Source organism: Aphelocoma coerulescens, chromosome 19 (assembly GCF_041296385.1).
Source record: "Aphelocoma coerulescens isolate FSJ_1873_10779 chromosome 19, UR_Acoe_1.0, whole genome shotgun sequence".
Lineage (NCBI taxonomy): Eukaryota > Metazoa > Chordata > Aves > Passeriformes > Corvidae > Aphelocoma > Aphelocoma coerulescens.
Genome location: NC_091032.1, coordinates 7,761,042 through 7,783,355, shown reverse-complemented (window position 1 = coordinate 7,783,355; position 22,314 = coordinate 7,761,042). Strand labels below are relative to the sequence as shown.

The 22,314-nt window shown below is 42.7% G+C and overlaps 2 protein-coding genes across 3 annotated transcripts; both read right to left on the bottom strand.

Moving 5' to 3' along the window:
* Positions 1-1,449: 1,449 nt before the first annotated feature.
* On the bottom strand, positions 1,450-13,932 carry LOC138120554 (transient receptor potential cation channel subfamily V member 1-like). 2 transcript variants are annotated; one of them, XM_069033331.1, is made up of 18 exons: positions 13,324-13,932; positions 11,985-12,168; positions 11,279-11,309; positions 9,434-9,749; positions 8,720-8,886; positions 8,280-8,432; positions 7,772-7,912; positions 7,002-7,300; positions 6,246-6,422; positions 5,878-6,042; positions 5,496-5,591; positions 5,131-5,201; positions 4,541-4,706; positions 4,029-4,095; positions 3,284-3,600; positions 2,584-2,711; positions 2,213-2,328; positions 1,450-1,762 (listed from the first exon to the last, which is right to left on the bottom strand). In XM_069033331.1, exons 4-18 carry the CDS (start codon positions 9,733-9,735, stop codon positions 1,593-1,595), a joined length of 2,535 nt encoding a protein of 844 aa, XP_068889432.1. In that variant the 5' UTR covers positions 9,736-9,749; positions 11,279-11,309; positions 11,985-12,168; positions 13,324-13,932; the 3' UTR covers positions 1,450-1,592. The 2 variants fall into 2 exon arrangements, with proteins under 2 accessions (XP_068889432.1, XP_068889433.1); XM_069033332.1 differs by having other exon boundaries at positions 11,985-12,129.
* SHPK (sedoheptulokinase) lies at positions 13,918-22,232 on the bottom strand. The gene is made up of 7 exons (XM_069033333.1): positions 21,815-22,232; positions 20,484-20,625; positions 18,034-18,217; positions 16,724-16,876; positions 15,497-15,672; positions 15,190-15,390; positions 13,918-14,335 (listed from the first exon to the last, which is right to left on the bottom strand). The coding sequence occupies exons 1-7, from the start codon at positions 22,034-22,036 to the stop codon at positions 13,941-13,943; spliced, it is 1,473 nt and encodes a 490-aa protein (XP_068889434.1). The 5' UTR covers positions 22,037-22,232; the 3' UTR covers positions 13,918-13,940.
* Between the last annotated feature and the right edge of the window lie 82 nt (positions 22,233-22,314).

Below are 22,314 nucleotides of genomic sequence, written 5' to 3'. Positions count from 1 at the left end.
AGAAGCTAAACACACCTACTTTAAACATCTTCTATGGTTTCCTTGTCCACCAGAGACATTAAATTCCAATTATTTCCAGTTCAAATTCTGACTTTTTCAAGCAATTCTTTGAAATCCTTGGTCAGTTTTCTCTGGTTATACCCTGCAAACTCTGTGAAAATAAAATTACATTTGTCCTGAGTGATGTTAAGCAAAGAAACAAGAATTATTAGTCCTCTAGATGGTGCTACTATTTCAAATAAAGCAGCTGGATGCTTGAAGATTGCTTTGAAATATATTCTATAGTGCCCCATGAGAAAGGACCACAGTGAGAAATCCTGACTCCAGTAGAAGAAGTGATGTCACACAAGCCAAAATTTCATCTCACAGGGCAGTCTGCATGCAAACACATTGCCTGCTTCTCTTTAAAAGCAGTGTTCCAGTATTTCAGTAAAAGCAGCAAAAGCACAAGATTTATTGATGAAAATTATCTGCACTTCAGGTGCAGCCCCAGGAAGAGCAGAAGGCCCTGGTTACACACCTTGGTGACACAGGGAGAGCTGTGTGTGCACTCTGAGGGGGGTGTTAAAGGCTGTTAACTCAAGTGCTTTAGGGATACAAGGAAAGGATATAAAACCATTTACCTTTTCTTGCCCAGCACAGCTGCACAGGTCCAGCACTGAAATATGGGGCCAACTGTCTGTAAGACAAATTTTCTTGTCCTTAGTTCCTCTGTGCCCAGTCACTTTTCAAGAAGATGCCAAAGTTCCTCCTATTCTTTCCTCTCTTTCCAAGGCTCCCATCTGTATTTTCAGAACATCTGCCTGTTTTCTCTCTCAGGTATTTTTCCTGATTCTCTTTGTAAATCCAGCCAGAAGGATTTTCAGCACCAGATTTTTTCCCTGTTGCTGTCAAAGTCAAGAACAAAAACTTTCTAATTTCAAGATTATTATTGCTGTACATTGTTATACATCTGACCTTTGAAATATATATTCTCTATAACCACAATCTCTTACTTTGTGCAAAGTTCATCTGTTATCTAAATAAATGTCATATTTTGGATCTTGTTAAGCTTTTAGCTTCAGTAAAATAACCGTGAATTTCTGGAGTTTACTCAGACAGTGTAAGAGAAACATTTATTTCATTGATTTTGACTATCCAACCTTTAAAATTTCACAGAGTGTGTTTGTTCTTGTGTTATGAGAAAGTGATTTTGTATTCTTTCCCTGTCCCCATTTATCTGCTTTCCAAGAAACCTTCCCCACAGGAACATCTCTCTGGGCCCTTGGTGATTCTTACTGTTCTTTTATGAGTGCTTTTCCAGTGTCATAATAATTTGGTTGGTTGGTTTTTGAGGCAGCAAAGCCACAAAATCAGGACCTGTGCATGCTCACAAAGAGAATTTTTTAATGCAAGAGACTCTAAAAGCAGACAGAAGGTTGTATTAAAAATAACCATGAAGACATGAGCTTAAACAACAAGTAGTTTATTTAGCATACTTAGTAAATCCTTGCACATGGTAATTCCCTAAATCCTCTGACCTTTTTCCAAAAGTCCCTGCTCTTGTAAATGAAATGCTCTACTGTCCTGCTTGTGAGGACCAGCAACCAGAATTAGACTGACTTTGGAATTGACTCTTTCAACACCTCAGAACCTTCTGGCTCAAAATAAGGTTCCAAAACAGGTTTTAATTTGACTTCTTCTGGCAGCTTGTGAGTCTCTTCTCTCCTCTTCTCTCCATCTTTTAAGAGTGGAACCAATGTTTTCCAGTGCTTCCCTGAAACTAAAAAGAAAGAAATGGTTAATTGTTTTTCCCCCTCCACAGAAACAGAAGAAAATATACAAGTGGTTTGAATAGGAAGCTGATGAAAGAAGGAGAAAGAATCAGGAAGAAAAGACTGTGGTTTTCTTCCCCATCCTGTTCCACAAGTTTTCCATATTTCAGCTGGCAAGCACTGACTGCACAGTTAAACACTTTGGTGCTGGATGCTGAGCTCCCAAACTCTAGGGCTTGGGGTCTCCAAAGGCTCCTTGGTTTTCACTCCAGAGAGTGAAACTGTGAGTAATGAGCCCCTTTCATCCTCTGCATTTTGTGCTGGCTGAAAATGACATCAACTCAGTCACTGCATTATCAGTAAGTGCAGAGCACTGACTGCCCTCTATCAGTTAATCCATGCTGCTGCTATCAGCAGGGTGCAGCCCATACCAGGATTTAGGTCCCTGAAAGCCTCACCTCTGCCAGGCCTAATAGAGAAACTGGGATTTCGTCTGAGGTCCCCAGAGTACCCAGGGTCTTCATTGATTATGCCCAGGTTAGTGTTCCACGTGGACCAGTTCACTTCATCAACCCTGGGGAAACAACAACAAACCCAATATCTATTCTAAGGATCAGCAGACAACTCCAGGATCAGTTTATACCACAAACTGTCACCTCTCTAGCCTCAGATGTGACCCAAAAACCAGATTAATCTGACCATTGTAGACATGATTCGTGCTCTATTCTTCAGAGTGCTCCAGGGGGAAAGTTCTGCTTCCCACCACCAGATACCTTGAAGCTGTTTGTCTACAGAAGATTGTTGGCTTGATACACAAACAAACAGGTACCTGAAGCACCATCTGTAATCATCTTGGCCATCAGGTGTGATCCCCACCAGGACTTGCTTCCCAGACCGGAACGAGTGCCTCAGACAGTTCAAGTAGCTGTTCTCAATGTCCAGGATTGTGATGGCTCTCTGCCAGGTAAGAGAAAGCAGAGCACTGAGAGGCTGCTGGTCAAAGTCAAACAAAGCCTGAATTCTGTCTTTATTTTAAAAACCTTGAGGTTTTTAGCATTGTCAACACCTTAGAGCAGACACTGTAACTCTGTAACATCACCCAGTGTTAATATGTCACTAAAAATGCTGAATTACTGCCCTGTGAATAAAACTATGAAGTTCCCTTTCTTACCTCAAACAAAAACTGATTCTGGTAAAAATTAGTTTTTCCCCTTGCATAATCCCTCTCTTCACAGTCTGATCAGGATTTTCCATCATACAAAGCCTAAATAATTGTGTCCAACTACAAAAATACTCCTTTTCCTAAATTCTGAATATCTCTGGAACATTGGAAACATCTGCTTAGGCAAAACATCAAATATACATGGAAAAGGAACTAATACTTTTTTTTAGGAGCTGTTCAGATGAATCAGAAAGAAGCAGTGACCTGTTATTTAGACACATGTCAGCTCCTAAAGATTCTCTCTGAACTCTCTTAGCATTCCCCACACGTTTTTTTTTTGGACAGCAGCCTCACAGAACCAACGTACCTGGAGTTTCCAGATGCTCTTGCTCTCCTGTGCAATTTTGTTGACAGTCTCCCCCATCAGTGCAATGAGCATGTTGAGCAGGAGGATGTAGGTGAGGATGACATAGAGAACCAGAAGGATGACAAACACAGACTTGAACCTGTAGTTCTCTGTGAACTCCAGGTCCCCCATGCCAATGGTGAACTTGAAGAGCTCCAGGCAGGTGTAGTAGAGGCTGTTGTAGGAGGTGCGGCCTCGTTTCACGTGGCAGCACCGGGCATGGTCAGAGATATTTATGTCCTGCCCCTCATTGTCATCTTCAATTAAAGTCACCACAGCTGTGGCAAAAAGAAGAATCACATTCACAGGATGGAAACACAGTTTGAGATCGTAAGTTCATTTCAAGCAATGAAAATGAGCAGAAAGGTAACACGTCTGCTACACAGTACATTGACCCCAGGGAAATTGCCCTATAAAATATTCCCCAGAACTGACACCCTCTTAGCAGGTGCTGTCTCAGTTCTCTCCACATAGAACAGGATGACTGGTTTTCTATTCAGCTTTGCAACCCAGGGATGAAAAGCTGTATGAAATTACTACAAATAATTGTTATTCTGAAGAGATTTCTTTTTGTAATTAGGTTGTTAGTTTTTAGTTGGGAACAAAAAGTTTTTAGTTGGGAACAAAAAGTCTAAGCAACTCGAAAAATAAAATTTTCTGAGATTCTTTAAGGTAAAAAAAAAAGTAACTCCAAGTAGAATATTACCTGTTGAAAATCCCAAGAGGAATACAAGATAGACAAACATGAAGCGACATAAATCTCTAAGGATCATCTGTAACATGGAAATAGATGAAAAGATTTTAAAACTTGAATGTAAACTGCAGCAAAAACTGGTAGAAAATACTGCTTTAGCTCAAGAGGGCATTTGTGAATGTGAACTGGCTGTTCATGCATTAAACTGTTGTTTATCCAGCTGAGGTAATAAACTCGCTCTCCTTGCATCCATGTTTACCCAACTGTAGTTATTTTGAAGCATGGCAGGTAATAAAAATAATCATCATCATCATCCTAACAAGACTGCTATAAAACACATGGATGAGGAGCAGGAGGTTTTTCTACATCACTTAAATTTTATCACTTCACTCAGAAAATAATAACAAAGTCTAGCAGAGTCAATGAGAGGCAAACATGGCCAGGTGTGCCCTGGAAATGGGGCTGTTGGCAGCAGTGGCCTGCTCAGAGCCTCTGCTGCTTCCTCACCTGCCCCCTGCACTGACCTTGGCAATCATGACGGAGTAAATTCCCATCTGCTGGAAGCCACGGGTGTAGTAGAGCATGTTGGCCCAGCCCAGGGCCAAGGAGAACACCATGGAAGCCACATACAGCTCCTGGCCACAGAAGTACAGCACCACAGAGCTCAGGAGGAGCAGGGAGTGGACAAAGCTGGAAGACAAGTGTGGTGTGAATGCAGAGGGCTGAGCTGGCCACAGGTGCTGGGAACAGAGCAGCCCCATGGAGTGGACAGCAGAACAAGGGATTGTCCAGTTGGGAAGAGAAAGGGCCTTGGAGAGGCAGAGCTCCCTCAGCAATGGGAGGATTTCTGCATATCCAATGCATAAATCCAACCTGGAGATCTGTTCCTAACTCTGCTGCATGACACACTGAACACTCAGACACTTAATTTGCTTTACCTCCACAGGAGATCACTGCTCCAGACCCATTTGTTCAATGATATCCACTGGTAACTGTTGTAAAGACCCAGGGAATTATAGCAAAGCACCTATTTCAGGTGGCTTCAGCAAAAACTACAAATCCCACACACTCATCTGTTCCAGGCTGAGATGCAATCAAAGGTACTGGAGCTTACAAAAGAACCTCACTGTAGCCATCAACTATCAGTGTCTTGAGGGATGGGCGCCTCTGCACGAAATACTGGATCTGAAAAGGGAACAAAGAGCAGGTTTGCATCAAGGAAATATTAAGTATCCCCTGTGAAATAATTAACTAAGCACTGACCCCAGGGAGCTGGTACCCATCAAAGACCTCAAAACCAACACTAGTGCAAGATCTAAGGAGGATCCCTCCAGTGACACCAGGTCAAGGAAAATAATCTGTACCTCTTGGCTAAAACACGGATTATCTAAGCAGCCAGTGCTAACGACTAGGAAAAGCTTGTTTGATTCTCTCCTACACCTACCCAAACAGCAAAAGGAAAACTTTCAAATATCTTACCCCTCTGAAAAAAAAGTAGAGGCCTCCCAGTACACTCAGGATCTCTCCAGTTACTCGAAAATATTCCCCAGTGCTGTAACCAAAGGTGAAGGGAGGCTGCAGAAGATGGGAAAATAGAGATGTTCAGCAGAACTGGAGATAGCAAAGACCTGGCCCTGCCAGCAGCTGGAAGCAACTCCATTTCTGGGGGAACAGGGAGTGGTTACGTTTCTGAACATGCTGCAGCAAGGGGACAAGGCTGGGAAGCAAGGAGGGTCAAAATCTCTCTCCTGCCTTCAGGAAAGGGGAAAACTTGGATGTTAAGAGCATGCATTCAAATGGGAGGCACATTTGGGATACTGTGCAATGGGTGGTTCCCTCACATAGGACAGCACTAATGTACCTTTTCATTCTTCTGTACAGGTCTGTAGTAAGCAGCTGCAGTGAGGATGGTGATGTGCATGGTGTAGACAAAGAAGTTGAAGTAAAATAAGTGCTTGACAAACCGGTCCCACTTGTCTTGCAGCAGCCTGTTAAGAGGCTCCACCAGCAGCATCTCGTGACGGTTCTGAGCAGGAGAAAGAGGAGAATTTTGCTAGGATCAGTATATACTGGACTTTGAAAAAACCCATATTATATAAATCTTCAGCAAATGATCCCTCTAGTTCCCTTAGGCTCAGGGTGGGAGGTTGCTGTTTCATGGAATTGAGGGAAGAGATGCTCTGTGTGGAACATGAGGCTCTCGCCCAGCCAAGGAGGTGCAGTACTCACTGGTGTCTCACTGCTGTAGGCAAGAATCTCAAGCACTGAATTTTTCTCACAGGTGTCTATACAGGACAGGTCATAAAGAGAGGAGTGGACAGGTCCATAGGCCCATTCAGTGAACTTCCTGGACAAGTGTCTGCACTCGGGGTCTTTGATCTCTCGTCTGAGGATGTAAGCGAAAATCTAATTGCAAAAGAACAATACAACCAACATTTCAGTGCTAATGGACTTCTCATTCCTCAGCCTCTCCACAACACAGGAAGGGTAATTTCTCCCTAGTTCAACTGAGCTGAAGCCAAACCACTGGAGCACTGCAGAGATCACAGTCTGAAATACACACAGTTAATTTTGTCATTGTGTGCTAGGAGATGAGAAATACAAATACCTCTGGCATATCTGCTTCAAAACTGCAAGAGAAAAGCAGAGATGTTACACATCTCTGAGCAGAGTCACTTTGAGTGGGGACTGCCAGAAGATGAATTACATCAGCCAGTCTGAAGTACAGGGGTTTCAGGTGATATCAGAGACCCACTTTCTGTTTCCTCTGCATACTAGTGGTGTGTGAATAACACCAGCTGGGCACAGACACACACTCACACTTTGCAGCCTTTAAGGACTGTGCAGTTAAACTGCAGCATCAGTTCCTCTTAACTAAAAGGCCCCAATAACAAAGTTCTAAACTCCATTCTGCATAAATGTTTTACACATTCTCTCTATAGTGTGATACAGCAATGGGACAGTCAAACACCTTTGTTCACCTACCCCTATCTTCCCTGTTTTGGCTGCCAGAGTTAAAGGAGTCAGCCCTTTCTTGTTGGTGAGTTCTTCCAGCTTGAGCATGGGATTGATCTTGGCACCAAGGATCAATATGTTATTATACATCTTGGTTACAAACTTGGTGTTATCCTTGGTGTTATCTGCAATCTCCACCAGTGTGTGCAGGACCATGTTGCCCATGGAGTCCTCAGCAGTGATGTTGGCTGCCTGGTAGGGATTCTCCAGGAGGAATTTCACAATGCAGAGCTGGTTGGTGCAGGCAGCCAGGGACAAAGGCAGCTCCCCTATGGCAAGTAATGGGAAGGAGTGGTCAGAAAGCCCAGTACTAGAGGTTCATAAACAGAAACATCACATTGTTTTCATCTTTCACCAGGAAAAAATGTGAGTTTCTCTGTCTGGAACAGCACCAATTCTTGTGATAGCTGTTAGAATAGGTTTTCTTTGGTTTAACTGCATCACAGAAACACAGCTGCTTAAAAAAACCCTGACAGGACAGGAGCAGAAGGTTACAAAGGATACAGTGCTCAGAGAACAAAGGAAAGCTGACAGCAAGCTCACACTGAACACCATCAGCTAGCAACTGTATTTCTTTATAAGATCAGTCTTTGGGAGGAAATATTTGGCCTAAAGGTGGAACAGCCCATCTGGTACTTCTGAGCCTCCAGTGCCACATAAACTGGATTATTTAACAGCTTGCACTTGAGATGCTGCTGGGACAACTCAATCAATAAAGCCCATACTGTGCTCACTCCTACCAAAATAAAAGCCAGATTTCCCTTTGATTTTCCTGAAGAACTCCCCACAGGCTCTGGCATGAACATCTGCTCCATTCTGGACCAGGAGCTTCACCAGGTACATGTTCCTCCTCTCGATGGCGATGTGAAGAGCAGTCTGGCCTACAGAGACACTCATCAGACAGAAACCTTCAGCATTTAGTACAGACTGGGAGCCTTCAGCACTGCAGATCCCTCAGCTCCATGTAAGATGGTGGAACTGAGAGCTCTGCAGGCTAAAGAGCTCTAGAACTGAACAGGAAAAAGAGCAGGCAAACAGCAAATACAAACCATTAAATCATTGTGTATCAAAAATGGCAGAATATTGCCCTAACAGGACACAGCCCCACAGCACAAATGCACACATTTTTAATCACACACTGGAACTTTGGGGTGCATAAGGCCTCATGCAGAAGACTTTGACAGCCCTGCCTGACCCCATTTCAGTCTGAGCACCCTGAGTATTCACTGCAGCAATTGTTTCTCTTACCCTTGTAGTAGTTGTCAGTATATTCTGCATTAACAAACTCTTTCAGAGTTCCAGTTTTCCTTGCAATATCCAGCAACAAGGGAATGGTATCATTTTTCCCATCGTGTAGATTCAGCATGGCTTTCAGCAAACAGGTTTTCCCAGTTTCAGGCTCTGTAACACAAAAAGTTGCAGGTATATAAAAGTGATTATAAACCTACCATCTATACCCAGGCAAGCAGGAATTAATGAGGTTCTTCTCAAAAGACAAGAAACCTCATTTAGTGTTTCACAGAAAATTTCAGCTCCTGTAACCTTACAATCAATGGGTTGCCCAATCAATAGGGCTATCAAAGGACCTCCTGCAGACATGGAACATAATTATCTTTTTTTGTTTTCATCTCAGGAGCACTGCTGGAAGAAGAAGAGGGCAAATCAAGGTATGTGACACTAAAGGGTACCTTTGAACTCCTCATCTGTGAGATGCTTGAAGGTTCTGTTAAGGTAGAGTAGCAGGTCACTGAGGTCCTTTGTGTTGCCTTGGGCTACAGCATCAAAGATCCTTCTGCGGTCATAAAATTTGAAAGCTTTTTCTGAGCAGCCTGTGATGGAATCTGTAGATAGGAGCCTAACAAGGGGAAATGTCAGTTACCTAAAGCCAGATATTTAGCAGGCTTTTTATCAACTACCAGAATATTGTTTTTCATTTGCTTGAGAGAAGTAGTAAACACTGCAGATTAGAATAGATACATCTGCAAAGAGTAAAAGAACAAAGTCTGCATGCAACTCTCCTGATGAAATTATGATTCTGTTGCTGAAAAGCTGAGAACAAGACTTAAAAGAGGCATTGAAGTATGGAGGTGTAACTGCAGGCCTGGAGCCAGGCAATCACTCGTTCTCACTCTGAGCCATGTCCATTCACTGAGCAGCCTCAAGCAAATGAATTAAGGCCTACTGCTAATTTTGGGCATAACATCCACGGACTGAATTTTTAGAGATGCCAAGAGACAACAGTTACTGTCACTTTCTGTTGCAACACTCCTTAATTTGGCATAGAAAATGGTGAAACTGAAAAGATGGTCATGCTCAGGTGGAGAGAACAAATGCTGCTCCAACAAACACAGCCTGCAGTCATCAAACTATTCATTACAACAAATCTCACAAGGCAAACTTACTTGTGAAGTTTGCCCCTCTCCATATTCACATGGAATTTGATGACAGAAGGTGCCATCAGGTGATCCATCTGGTAGAAGGAGTCCATGGGAGCCATGTCCTTGTCACTGTCCCCCATCACGAAGCGGCCCCGTCTTGCAAAGATGTTGCTTTTGGGTGGCTGCACCTTGGAGCTGAGTGGGCCCTGGGGGTTGTCAGGGGCTTCCTGGACAGAGTCCTCCCCTTCTGTGTGTTCATCTGTCACTTCAGATTCCTCCATGTCAAAACTGCCAAACTTCTTCATCTTCCCAAGAATGGAGGACATGATGAGCCAGCAGCCTGTGAGGAAGGGCACAGACACCTCAAGTCAGCACTTCAGGGAGCCATGAGTCCCCCTTTGCTTAGGAATGTTTTCCAGAAACAACAGGGAGTGGATTGGTTGCTCTCATCCCAGAAATGAGGCAGAGGGACACATATTCACTGTGCCCACAGCCAGAACAGTTTAGCAGGTCATTACCTCCATTCCATTTGTTCCTGTCCTCACTGCCCTTACCCATTCCAGAATGGAGAAAGGAAACCAGAACATCCCAGAGCTTCCTGTCCACCTCACTGCAGAGCTGAGCCTCAGCTACTTCTGCTTAAAGCCAGTGCCTCATCCTCCTCCAGTCATTGGTAAAGCCAGAACAATCTCAAACCCCAACAAACTCTGCTTTTCTTCTCTACTTTCTGACTGGTTTGTGCCACAAACCATTCTCATGATTCTATCGGGGATGTGAAAAAAGCCCTGCTTGTGCCATAACCTGATCTCTGGGATGCTGAGCACAGAGGGCTTCCTGCACCCAGGAAAATTATCCCTTAAGGGCTTTGCCAGAGTTATGGCAGTGCCTGATGGAAATTGGAGTGTGTGATCTTCAAGAGATGAGTGTCACCTCAGACATGACACATGGAAACAGAGAGGGAAAGGTTACCACAGGTAAGATGTGACTGTAACAACCACACAGCTGATCTTGTCTGATTCACAACCACACAGAACCTGACACAAGCAACAAATACAGAATCAGAGAATGGTTTTTGTGGGAAGAGACCTTAAAGCTCATCTCATTCCACCCCTCTGCCCTGGGGAGAGACACCTTCCACTATCCCACATTTCTCCAAGCCCTGTCCAACCTGGCCTTGGACACTTCCAGGGATGGGGCAGCCACAGCTTCTCTGGGCAGCCTGTGCCAGGGTCTCCCCACCCTCACAAACCACACACTCTACTGAAGGTAGAACAGGCTGCCTTTTTTGGTTTGGTTTCTTATCAATCTGTTTTAATCAGACAAATGGTGCCTTCATGCTACTGAATGCAAAATATCCTGGAACTCCAGCAGTGCAGACAGAAACACATCATACCTGAACTGCTGCACAGCTGGCTTAGAGACACACTCTGACATCCTACATTGCTTGAAAATCTTACAGGTTTGTGCAGCACAGGAATATCACTAAATGTTTAAAAAGCCTCGAATTGTAAGCCACATTAGAGTGGTCAGTAATCTTCTGTGTACATTCAGTGTGAACACAACACCATGAACCTGCTTCAAGGTTGTTTCTCTTCACAAGAGAAACATTCTGAGGGTTGTGTGCAAACCTACATTAAAGCTGGATTTTCAGTTCTATGGGAGTACTTCATATTTATATCAATGGTCACATATTTTTTTGTGAAAGTAGGACAGGAAAGAAAATTTTATCATTTTCATTCATTTTCTATAATTTTGTACAACATACATGTAAAGAAAACATCAATTTGCAAACTTGCACGTTTAGGGTTACTGGAAGCAAACCAGCATAGCACAGATCAAATACTAATGACTGCAATTTAACTTGCTCACCTTTCAAGTTCTTTGTCTCCTTAGAATCACTCTGAAAGAATAACATAATATCTTATTAATTGTCCTATTAATAAGAAATAAAAATTCTTGTTCCATTTGGAACAAGGTACTAAAATTACAGTAGAACTATTACTTCAGTGAAAAAGGAACAAAAACAGTTCTATAAAATATAGGAAAAAACACAGTGGGAATACAGTCATGTGTAACTTTAACTTTTTGTTTTATTTAAACTCATGTGGATTGAGCCAAAAACATCAGTGAGTGGCTACAGAACACACAACCACTTATTTTCCATAGAATAAATATAATATTAAAATGTGCAGAATAGGTTCAATCCTGTCTCCCAGGCAATTGTTCAAACCTACATTATATGTGCTTTCCTTTCTAAACCCTGCTGGTAATACATTTGATAATGAAGACAGAGCTGCTTTTCCTCACAAGTATGAATTTCCAAGGGAAATAACCTTCACAAATCTGTCAAAGGATTATTAAAAAAAACCAATAAGCATTACCTAGTTTAAAAAATGCCCAACATATTTGAACTCCCTGAAACCCGCATACCTAGAATTTTGATACAACACCACAAAAATAAAAAAGGAAATATTTTGGATAGAATGCTTTGCCACATCACAACTTAGAATAAATAATAAAGAGAGTTTAAAAACAACTAATAACCATGCTATTCAAATATACATGCAGAACTTACAAATATTGACCAAAATCCTGTCTTCCAAAAAACAGTCCGGTCTCAGTAAACACCTGCTGATCCACAGGAATTTGGTGCCAGATATTCCTCTTCCAAGGTGCCTGGACTGAAAAGCCCTCAGAGTTTGCTTCTCCACTTCATTTGTCTGCAAAATGTGATGATTTTTAGAACCAAGGGAAGCTCACTGGAAAAAACAGAGAATAGAGCAATAAGATAATTAAGAACAATTCTGGAACCAGAAGCATCAGCGGCTTCTATTCCCAGAGGTTTAGCAAAGCTCTTTACAAGAATTGCAGTAAGTTGCTGTTGTTTTTCCCTCCCCTTTAATTGCATTTAGTAATGGATATTCTTCTCCAGATTTCCTCTTGAGTAAATACACTCAAGTATGCAAAAAAAAAAAGCACCCAAACCACCAGACAGCAATTGTTTCTGGGGGTCACAGTTTCAATTCAATTTACAAAACTCTGTAAAATATGCCACAGTCACCTTTCTTGGGTACCTTTCTTGAGTGGCTGATTTAAAGAGAAATATTTTAAAGATAAGCTGATTCAGAACAGAGTTGAGGAAGAACCAAGAAGTCCTAAAGCCTTTTTATTGTTTCATGTTCCTCCTATGTTTTATTTAAATTTTTTATATATATATATATAACAGTCAGCCTCTAAATATTAATGTCATGAGGAAAAAAACCCAACTTATCTAATCCAGGATGGATCTAACACCCTCAAAAACTCAGAGCTGTGTCATATGTTGTTAAATACAATTACATAAGATCTTTCTGACAAAAGCTACTCTAGAGAAACAGCTTTTTCCAGAGGCTGTTAGGCTGGGAGCACCCCCCAAGCTTCCTGAGGTTTTGAGCAGAATATGAAATTATTCAATGAAATTATCTGTCTTTTGTTTTGCAAAAGGTGGCTGGCTCCTTAGTCTTGCCATTTATCCATGGATGTACAAAAGAATTATGTATTTGCCTATTTAATAGCAAACTAATTATACTCCTTAGATCTGTGGTACTCAAGAGTAACAAGGCTGTTTATTAATGCATTAATATAGATTACCAATGGGCATGTCCTCAGCAGCATCCAAGATGCTGCAAAGGCTTTTGATGCAACAGCATCATCAGCTCCTTCCTGTTATTCAATAAAAATGAAAGCAGATCTGCTGATAAAAAATATATTTATAATAATGCAAGAGGGAAAACAACATATAACAAATTCAGACTTTTTACAACACCTTTAGTCTACATTTTCTCTGTAATATGCCAACAGTTCCCTTAACACGGCATGGAACGGAAATGCCATCTTTGTAATTAAGGTCTCAGAACTCAGCACAGCTTTCTCACCATAAAAATGTCAGTCCTGATGCTGCTAATGAGCAAGGGATGAATCCATGTCCATATTCCAGTGGAAACATTCCAGTGCTTCCTAGGAATTAAACTGTATCCAGATAACAGGAAACATCTTTACTTGCTTCCCAATGTCATTTGAGCAAAAGAAACATACATGTACACAGAAAAGTACAAATGTTTTAACAATAAAATAACAACTAGGAGAAGAAAGAAATTCTAAGAGAATAACACAGGGGATAAAACTTGGAAATTTTAAGGGAGTGCACACAAGCATCAGACTAAATTACAGATAGCAGCTCATCTCTCCCAGTCCTTTCCAATACATTTCCTACCAGGAAAATGAGCCTTGCAAGAAGTGTCTTTTTATGCAGAAAGTTAATGGATCTTTCCCAGTCACTCAGACAAATTTAATGTGATAATTACTTCTCATTTCACAAATGGGAATGACAGAGCAACAAAATGTGCAGACCCAGGAGAAGCAGACATTAGATGCAGGGGTTTTGTTCCACTGTAATGAGTGAGAGTGCATGTGGAATAAAGTGAAAAAAAAAACCACTGTACAGCCAGGAAAAAACCAGAAGCTGCATCTCAGGCCATTCCAAATAATAACTTTATTTACTATGGGACATCACCATAGCTGCCCCCACAGCAGCATCCACATCCTTCCCATAAACCACAGGGAATGGAAAAATTCTTTCCACTTCCTGCTTCAGCACCTCATTCCTGGCAAGGGCACTCCCACTGCCCAGGATCCTCCTCACTCCCGTGTCCTCCAGGTGCTGCACAGGTAACATGGAGCAGAGGTTCTCCACGATGCCACGGCACAGGGCTCTGGTGACATGGCCCAGGGACAGCTCAGAGGCACCAATGCTGGTCACTGATGCCAGCTGCTCAGGAAGGTGTCTCTCTCCAAATATGGTTGGGTGGACTGAAAGTTTGCTGTGCTTTTGGGCCAAGGCTGCTTGGATTATCCTTGGGTAGATGGCAGATTCCTGAACCTGAAGTCCTGCAGATGGGAAATATCTTGTTAGCAATCTGAAGGGGTCTGGTGTAACTCACATGTGGACACTTAAATGGACACTGATGCACCTAGTTCAGCAAAATACTGAATATCTTTTTCCATGCCCTTAAGGGAATTGTGTGTCCAAGATTAGGAACCACAGTCCTCCCATCCAGTTGTATCCAGAACGTGCAGTATTAGAAACAGTTTCTGATTACAGCAACTGCCTTTCCTGACAAGAACAGCTACTGCTCACTGTCTATACTGTGCTAAGTTCCACAAAATATATTTAAAGGGACTAACAGCAGGTTTCAGCTGCAGTGGCTGGACTCCATGTGAATGCAACATTCACCTTGAGTACTACTGAAAGAACAATTTCAGAGCTTATTTCTGTGGTGCAAAACCCAAGAGATTATTCAAAAACCTGCAAATGCCATGCTTAAAGCACTCAAAAGATATTCCATGAGTTTGAGTCTTAAAAACCATTAGAGTGCTGCAAAATATGCACCAAAAGGACTCCTTTGGACTGCAGTCACACAAAATTAGAGGCTGTTGTCCTCAAATCTGCCAACCTTACTTTTTGAAAATCAACTTGCAGAAAATAATTCTGTCCTTGAAACAAAAGAAGGCCTAAAGGGAGCATGAATGGTGGAGTCCAAGCATGACTGTCCCAACATGTTCAAAAGCTTCAGCGGGAAATTCCAGAGATCTAGGAAGTATGACCCAGGAATTACATCCTTGTTCCCTTTATGGCATGATGGAACAGCTCTAGGCTTGTTCTTCTGCCTCAGCTTCCTTGTACCTTGATGATCAACCTCAGTTTTAAGCTTCAACTTAAGCTTCTCCATGAAATGACTTACCCAGCTCTTGTGTCCACTGTGCCACCATGCCCACAAATGTTGCAAGCACATTCCCTCCATTAAGTGATGCTGCCACTGCCAAGTAGTCACCATTGAAGTAGGGAAAATAAGTGATAGCTGAGGAAGGATCTGGTGCCTCTGGAGGCTGGAAACCCAGGGGCATTGAGATGGTCAGCTGAGCAGAGGTGCTGACATTAAGAACTAAAACACACCATAAAAAGGGAAAAAAGAAAATAATCAGTATTTTACTAAGCTACCCTGAAGGAAGACAATGAGAAAAACGAATCAGGTACCAAAATGACCATACCTGCATCAGTCCTCTCAGTCAGACAGGAATAAACAGAGCACTGGAAATCTCCCAGAGCAATTCCCACTTTTGCTCCTTTGGGTATTCCATGCCATGCACAGGTTGTCCTGCCTGCAATGCTGCCAGGGTCTCCCACCTCTGGAAGCAAGTGGACAGGAAAGCTGGATTTTTTCAATCTGGAAGCAGAACAACATTATTGGAGGAAAGCAGTTTGGGAATGTGTGGCATAACTACAAAAAACTCGCTGAAGTCACAGATGAATCTGGCCACACATTTGTGGCTGCTGGATTTATGGATGCCTTCACCTATTTAGAAAGCTTTGTCTTGGACAGGGGCAGCATTCCAGTCCAGTGGGCTGGGTAAACCAGTCTGGAAGAATAAACAGTTTTCCTTTCTATGCAATCTGAGTACCTGAGATTATACAGTACATGTTCAGTAAGTTTAACATACTGATGGTCATATGGACAAGCAGGTCCAGGGTAAAGGGACAATCACAAACCCAGCAAAAAATGCAGCTAAGTGTGAAAGAACTTCAGTTGTCATGCAATTAGTAGTTCACAACCAAAACACAAAGAGTTAAGTCCAACAAACTCCTTACACAATCAGCTGCAGGTGCTACAGCAACACCACCACATCTGTAAAAGTTCAGTCAGCAAAATGCAAATTTCTGTCACTCTTTCATACCTTGATGAGAAGATCTTTCACCTTGGAGTCCTGGCCTAACCTAAGCCCTGAAATATATAAGGCCTTAGCATTCAGCCCTGAAAGAGCAAATCATTAAAATAAATAAGTAAATAAATAAACTGATTCCCTGTAAGATTTCCTGTAGTTTAATAGCTCTTAAGTATTCCCACAAGTAAGTCCCAGCAGTTAGGAAGCTCAGCTCAAAGAACTAGAGAGTGGTAACTGTGTTTAACATGGCACAGGTAACACTGTGGCTGCACTTGTCCACCCCACCCCACCACAGAAAGGGAGAGAACAGCTTGGTCTCACTGCTAAGTCTCTCAGCTCTGCTGTTTGTAGGTATTTTTAAAAATGCTGGGCCAGATTTTATCAGATTTAAACAGATGAAACTCTCAATAGCTCTTCAGTACAGGCCACAATTGATTAGGAGTAACTTTCAATCCCTTTTTATCTGTAGCACATCAACACTCATGGCCCAAAGAGATGCTCACACTGCCTGACACAAGCAGTGCACAAACCCCACTGAATGGCCTGAGCACTTACATGTCAGTATTCCAGCTCTTGTTTCTGCAGTTAAAATATCCCCAGCTGGCAGCATTCTGGACAGACATGAGTGGCTTCTTCAGGTCACACAACATGGCAACCACATAGTCCTGGATAGTGCCAGCTGCATCATAAGCCTTCAGAAAATCTGGACTTTTAAACAAGACATTTGAAAAACAGGAAGTTGCTTTAAGACAGTGAGAGCAAGACAACTTTCATTGCTGTGGGGAACTTCACACATGTGGGCCCATTTAAAAATTAGACAGCCACCTCAGGGATCAACCTGCATTTTGTTAGTTTGGTTTGTTTTTTCAAATGGAATTTGTTTTCCAAGCTGCAGCAATACTTATCTCCAGATGGAAGATGGAGAGGGAGCAGCTTTAAAGAATGAGTTGTCTAGGTTCAAAAGCACAGCATTGCAAAAGCTACCAGGAAAGTAATAATTGTTTGCATGAATAAAAGGCACTTGGTTGATTCTGGAGCATTTTTCAGAAATAGTTAAATTCCCACTTGCTCTGGGATCCACAAATCATATGAAAGGAAATGTAACAAATGATGAAGCAAAACAAAGCAGGTGGACTCATGACTTATGCAGCTCTGAAGTAAGATCACACCATGCTCCATATATTTGCTGGACACACACTGGAAGAAATCAAGATCTAATAAATTTTCCCCTTTTCTTGAACCTGAACTCATTGCAGAGGAAGAGACTGGCTCTTCGAGAAAGATGAAACTGAAGAGCAAATCTTGCTGATGCCAAATCCTAAGTGAAAAACTTTATCCTTGGCAAACATGCCACAACAGAGCAGAGCATCTGTATCACCTCATGAGGATCTGTCATGGTGTCTGAGGAAGGAAGGAACTGAAATTAATTTAGAGACTCTTTGTTTTAGTATCTGGCAGCAACCAGACCAAGCAATCCTGTTACTGTTTTAGGCATGTCTGTACTTCCCACAGAGCAGTACAAGGCAAAATGACAATGTTCAAACTGCATTAGCAGAGCTACTCTGAGCTCTAGTATGGACTAGAATTATTCTAGGATACTTCAAGGCTTCTGTTCCTATATGGTCAAAAGCTTTTCTTTTTATTAGAGATCTGTAGTATTTTTATGAGGTCAGGGACTCTTGCATGCTTAATTGCATATAGTCTATATTAAATACTGCCATTTTAAATATTCTTTGACTACTTAATTAAGATTATGATTACAGAGAAGCGCAGCCCCTCAGCCTGTAGCAGCACTAACATGCTACAGGAATACTAATTGTCACATAAATTCAAGATGAGAAACAGCCTTTTGAGAAGCAATGTACCTGTTCTTTAAATACCAGTAGACCGTGGCACATCCAAATCCCGTAGCCAGGCTCACGTGTGACTGTGGCAGAGGAAGAGAAGAGAGGAAGGTGGGGCTGCAGCGACCATCCTGCCAAGTGACCAGGTGGCTGACCTTGTCTGGCTCAAAGGCAGGGCCTGTGCCACTCTCTGACCACTTGCAACCTGGAAACAGAATAGAATCCAAGAAATCCAGTGACTCCCTGCAGCATAGCCTGCCTGGCATTCCTCATTTCTGAACACATTTGATAATTTGTTAAATATACCAGAAAAAGAGCCAGTAGAGATTGTAATCAAGCTACTCTTAGTTTTCAGCCCTAGATAATGTCATAATGCAAATCATCCTTTGATAACACAGAGAATGGTATCCAAAGCCTTTCTTCTCTTGAAGAGAGCTATTAAAGACACAAACAGGTGAGCCACAAAAAACCCCAACCACAGTCTGCTATGAGAGGTTAGGAGCTGACATGGCAGCTCTCACCTCAGCTGGGATGTGCACATCACCACCTGGACAATGCTGCATCAATAATGAACTGCCCAGGATGGAGAGCACAAAGCTGCATCACCTCTTGAGCCAAAGGAACAAGAAACCTGGATCTTTGAGTATTAAGCAATGGACTACAAAGTACTAAAGAGTAAAACCCTCATGTACTACACAAAAAAGTTTCACCAAAGGTAGGACAGGGTTTAATTCAGTTTCCCAGTCCAGCATGTTCCTTTTGAGCAGAGAACACCACACCTTTGAGGAAACCTTCACATTCTTTCATTGCAGAGGAGAGGCTGGGCTCAAGCACTGTTTGGCAGCACATTCCATGGCACAGCTCTGACCCCTCCCAGGCCATCCCTGGACACAGGGCAGGGATAGGACAGGCCACTCACTCTGGAACTGAGGCAAACCCTTGGGTTTTGGCCAAGGCAGCAGAGTTTCAAGAGAAGAGACTCAGCTGCCTGACTTGCACAAATATGGCTAAAAAACTTAATTCTTAGGCTGGATACAGGGGTTGGAAGTCACATTCACACAGTAGGAGAGCAGCCCTGAAGGCCAGGAGCTGCCACAAGAAACATGCAAAACAAAACACATACTTTTTCTTGTTCCCTCAATTCCCTGTTCTACCAGATCTGTTTGAACTGATTTTCCAATTGGTTTGCTTTTCTAGTTTTAAATGGATTCTAAGAAATATTATTAATCATAAATCTAACCCTAAAGGATGCCACTAAAATTTTTATTTGTGTCCCCAAGGCCCTGGATTCACTTAGTCCACTCAAAGCAAATGAGAGCAAACACCCTCTTTCACTTGACAGAAATGAAACTAAAGTGGCATGTGGCTTTAGGACATAAAATATTTACCAATATGACATAAGAATCTGTGCCTATGAATACACAAGGCTTTGTTATGCACCTCCTGGGACAGCTGGAGAGCAACAACAGCTCCTTCAGTGCATCACCCTTTGGATTGCTTTCTTTCTAATCATTTTTAGTATGTAATGTAAAATTACAGCCAGTAATGAATAGTACAGTACCTCTTCAAGCAATTAAGACCCTGACAATTTCTGACAGGCAGTGACCAGCACTTTTGGGAAATCTACTCTGTGGTTTCTGATAAATCTTTACTTAATCTGCATAAGTCCTGTTATAGTAAGACTTGTATAATTGTCCAGATGAGCACACTACAGGTTTAAGAGAAAGAAGACATGGAATCACACTCTGGAAGCCTTAGACTTCAGTAGGTCTGTAAGGCATTAGCCCAGAAGATAATCCATCCCTATCTCACAGGGCTGGCAATCCAAGGCCTGGATTCTTCAAATATCCTCACTGTCACAAGGATTATCTGGGTATTTGCACAACAAAGCCCCACGTGACTACCTCACTGCAGCTGATTCTGTTTCTGAGGTCTTGGCAAGCAGCTGAGCATCCACAATCATGACCACAGTCCTTTCTCAGCTCCTACTAACAGAAGCATAGGCAACAAAATGAATGCAACGCGACAGGCTACGACTTGCTAGGAAAAAAGAAGCCTTGGGATTTTGGGGGGGGAAAACCCAGAAAGCTGTTGAGATGCTGGACAGCATCTAGGTAAGGGTTTGATGAGGTGAATAAAATCCCCCTGCAAGTTATTCGCATGACGCAGAAGTTCTTTCAAATGGCAGCAGATAGCATGTGATGGAGAAACAATTAACAAGCCACAAATATGCTGCTCCTCCTTCATGCTAACAATTGTGCTGACTCTGCAGGGATCTCATCAGGCTAAATCCTTTATCATTAACTATAGCAAGTAGCTGAAATTTCAGTAAATAAAGCAAAATTCTCTATTAATTCTGTTTTAGAGAAGACCAAAGCGACGCAGCAGTTTAATCACAGAATCACTTCACTTACAATTCAATTTTCTACATCATAATACTTTGAACAGGAATGTTTAAGAATTAATGTTACCTTTATCACTTTTCCAAAACACAACCCCATGCATTTGTCCAGAAATACCAATGTGGGTGACTCTCTGAAGCTGCTGCTGAGGCAGAGCAGCAAGGCATTCATTCAATGCTCTTATGATTTTCTGGACATCCTGCTCCATTCCCTGCAATCACAAAGCATTATCCTGTGCATGAAGCCATTAGGATTCACTCAGTGTATTTATTAAACAAGGCTGCTGTAGTCAGAAGTGAAGGAGGGAATTCATTTAATTCAATAGCATTTATTAAGAGTGATATTCACCACTAAACTGCAAAAAGAAAAGAAAAATTGCAGAAAAACCCACAAACACACAAAAACTAAAAATCAATGCTAGCAAGTCAAGTCTCTTAAACTTAAGGCCAAATAATTCTTTAATTAATTAATAATTTCCTAAATTACCACACTCAACCATAACTTTTAAAAAGTCCAATAGCACTGACTACAAGCTTTCATTAGTCCACCTTATCTATTGCTCTTCATTTTCCTCACAAAGAGAACTATCCATGTGTGCTGACAGGCATGCAGGCTCCCCTACATCTTCCTAAAGCTCCTCCCTACCAACTCACTGTTGAGCTTGATGATGCTGATATTCCATTTCTGGATATTCTGTTCCTAGAACCACCCAGCAAACTGACACAACTGCTCCCCAGGAGAAGCTTTCACACTTCCAAAGCTTCAGATTACTTTGTGACAGACCAGTATGAAGATTACAAAACTATTCAAACAGAGTCTACAAATAAACATGAACTTTGTACATAGGTACTTTTGGCTGCATAAATTGGCAGGAGGAGGGCTGGCCTGTTTGGTATCCTTGGTATCAGAAATTATGCATATTTTTAATGATTCTGATTCATCCTTTTTTTTTTTTTTTTTTAATGACCAACACAATGGATGTAAAGATCTTTAACAGGAGTACACATTCCTGGTTATTTCCACAGGGAGTTTCCAGTTTTAACTCCACCTCACATTTAAGTGCAAAATAAAATACCCTTCCAGTTGGCAAGTGGTTGCTGTTTGCTGACTGGGAGTGTCAAAGATAAGGTGGTGGCTCATGAGAGAATAGTTTTAGAGTGTCTTAGGCAATTTTTCAAAACCTGCGTCTTTCTTAAATCAAGCAGCTCTGCTTGACTTCCTTGAACAGTGAGCAGGGGGTGTTTTAATTCTGCTTTTTGATGTCCAGACACATGCTGCCAATCTAGGCACAAAAACAATCCACGAAAGCCACTGGAGCCTGCACAACGTACCAAACCCAGCCACTACAAGGCAGGGCCGGTATGCTGCAATTTCCCTCAGCGCTCCCTGCCAGCCCTTACCTGCGGTCCGGCTTCCAGGCTATCGCTGTGTGCCAGCGTCTCCCTGGAGCAGCTCTGTGCCAGCGCCAGCCCTCGCTCTGTCCCTGTCACCAGGGCTGCCTTCACCGACGTCGTGCCCAGGTCAATACCCAGCACACAGGTGGGCCCAGGCCCGCCCGCCGCGGCCATGAGGGGATGGCCGTCACCTTGCCCAGCACAGACGGGCGGACCGACACCCACCATGCTGAGCCCCACACGGCTCCTGGTGCCCCCGAGCACTCGCAGCGCGGCCTCCCAGGGACAGGGCAGGAGCGCGACCTGGACTTCGCCCTCAGGGTAAAGGTGCCTCCCTCCCCTCAGCACTCCCCCTCCACCTTGAGAGTGACAAATCGCCCCTTCCCCAGCTGTCCCACGCAGCTTTAAACCGCGCTTTTTGACAAAACCGAACCACCACGGCGCCGAACCCACCCCGTCCCCCCGCTCACAGCTCTGCCCCCCTCATAAACCCGCTCCGCCACACC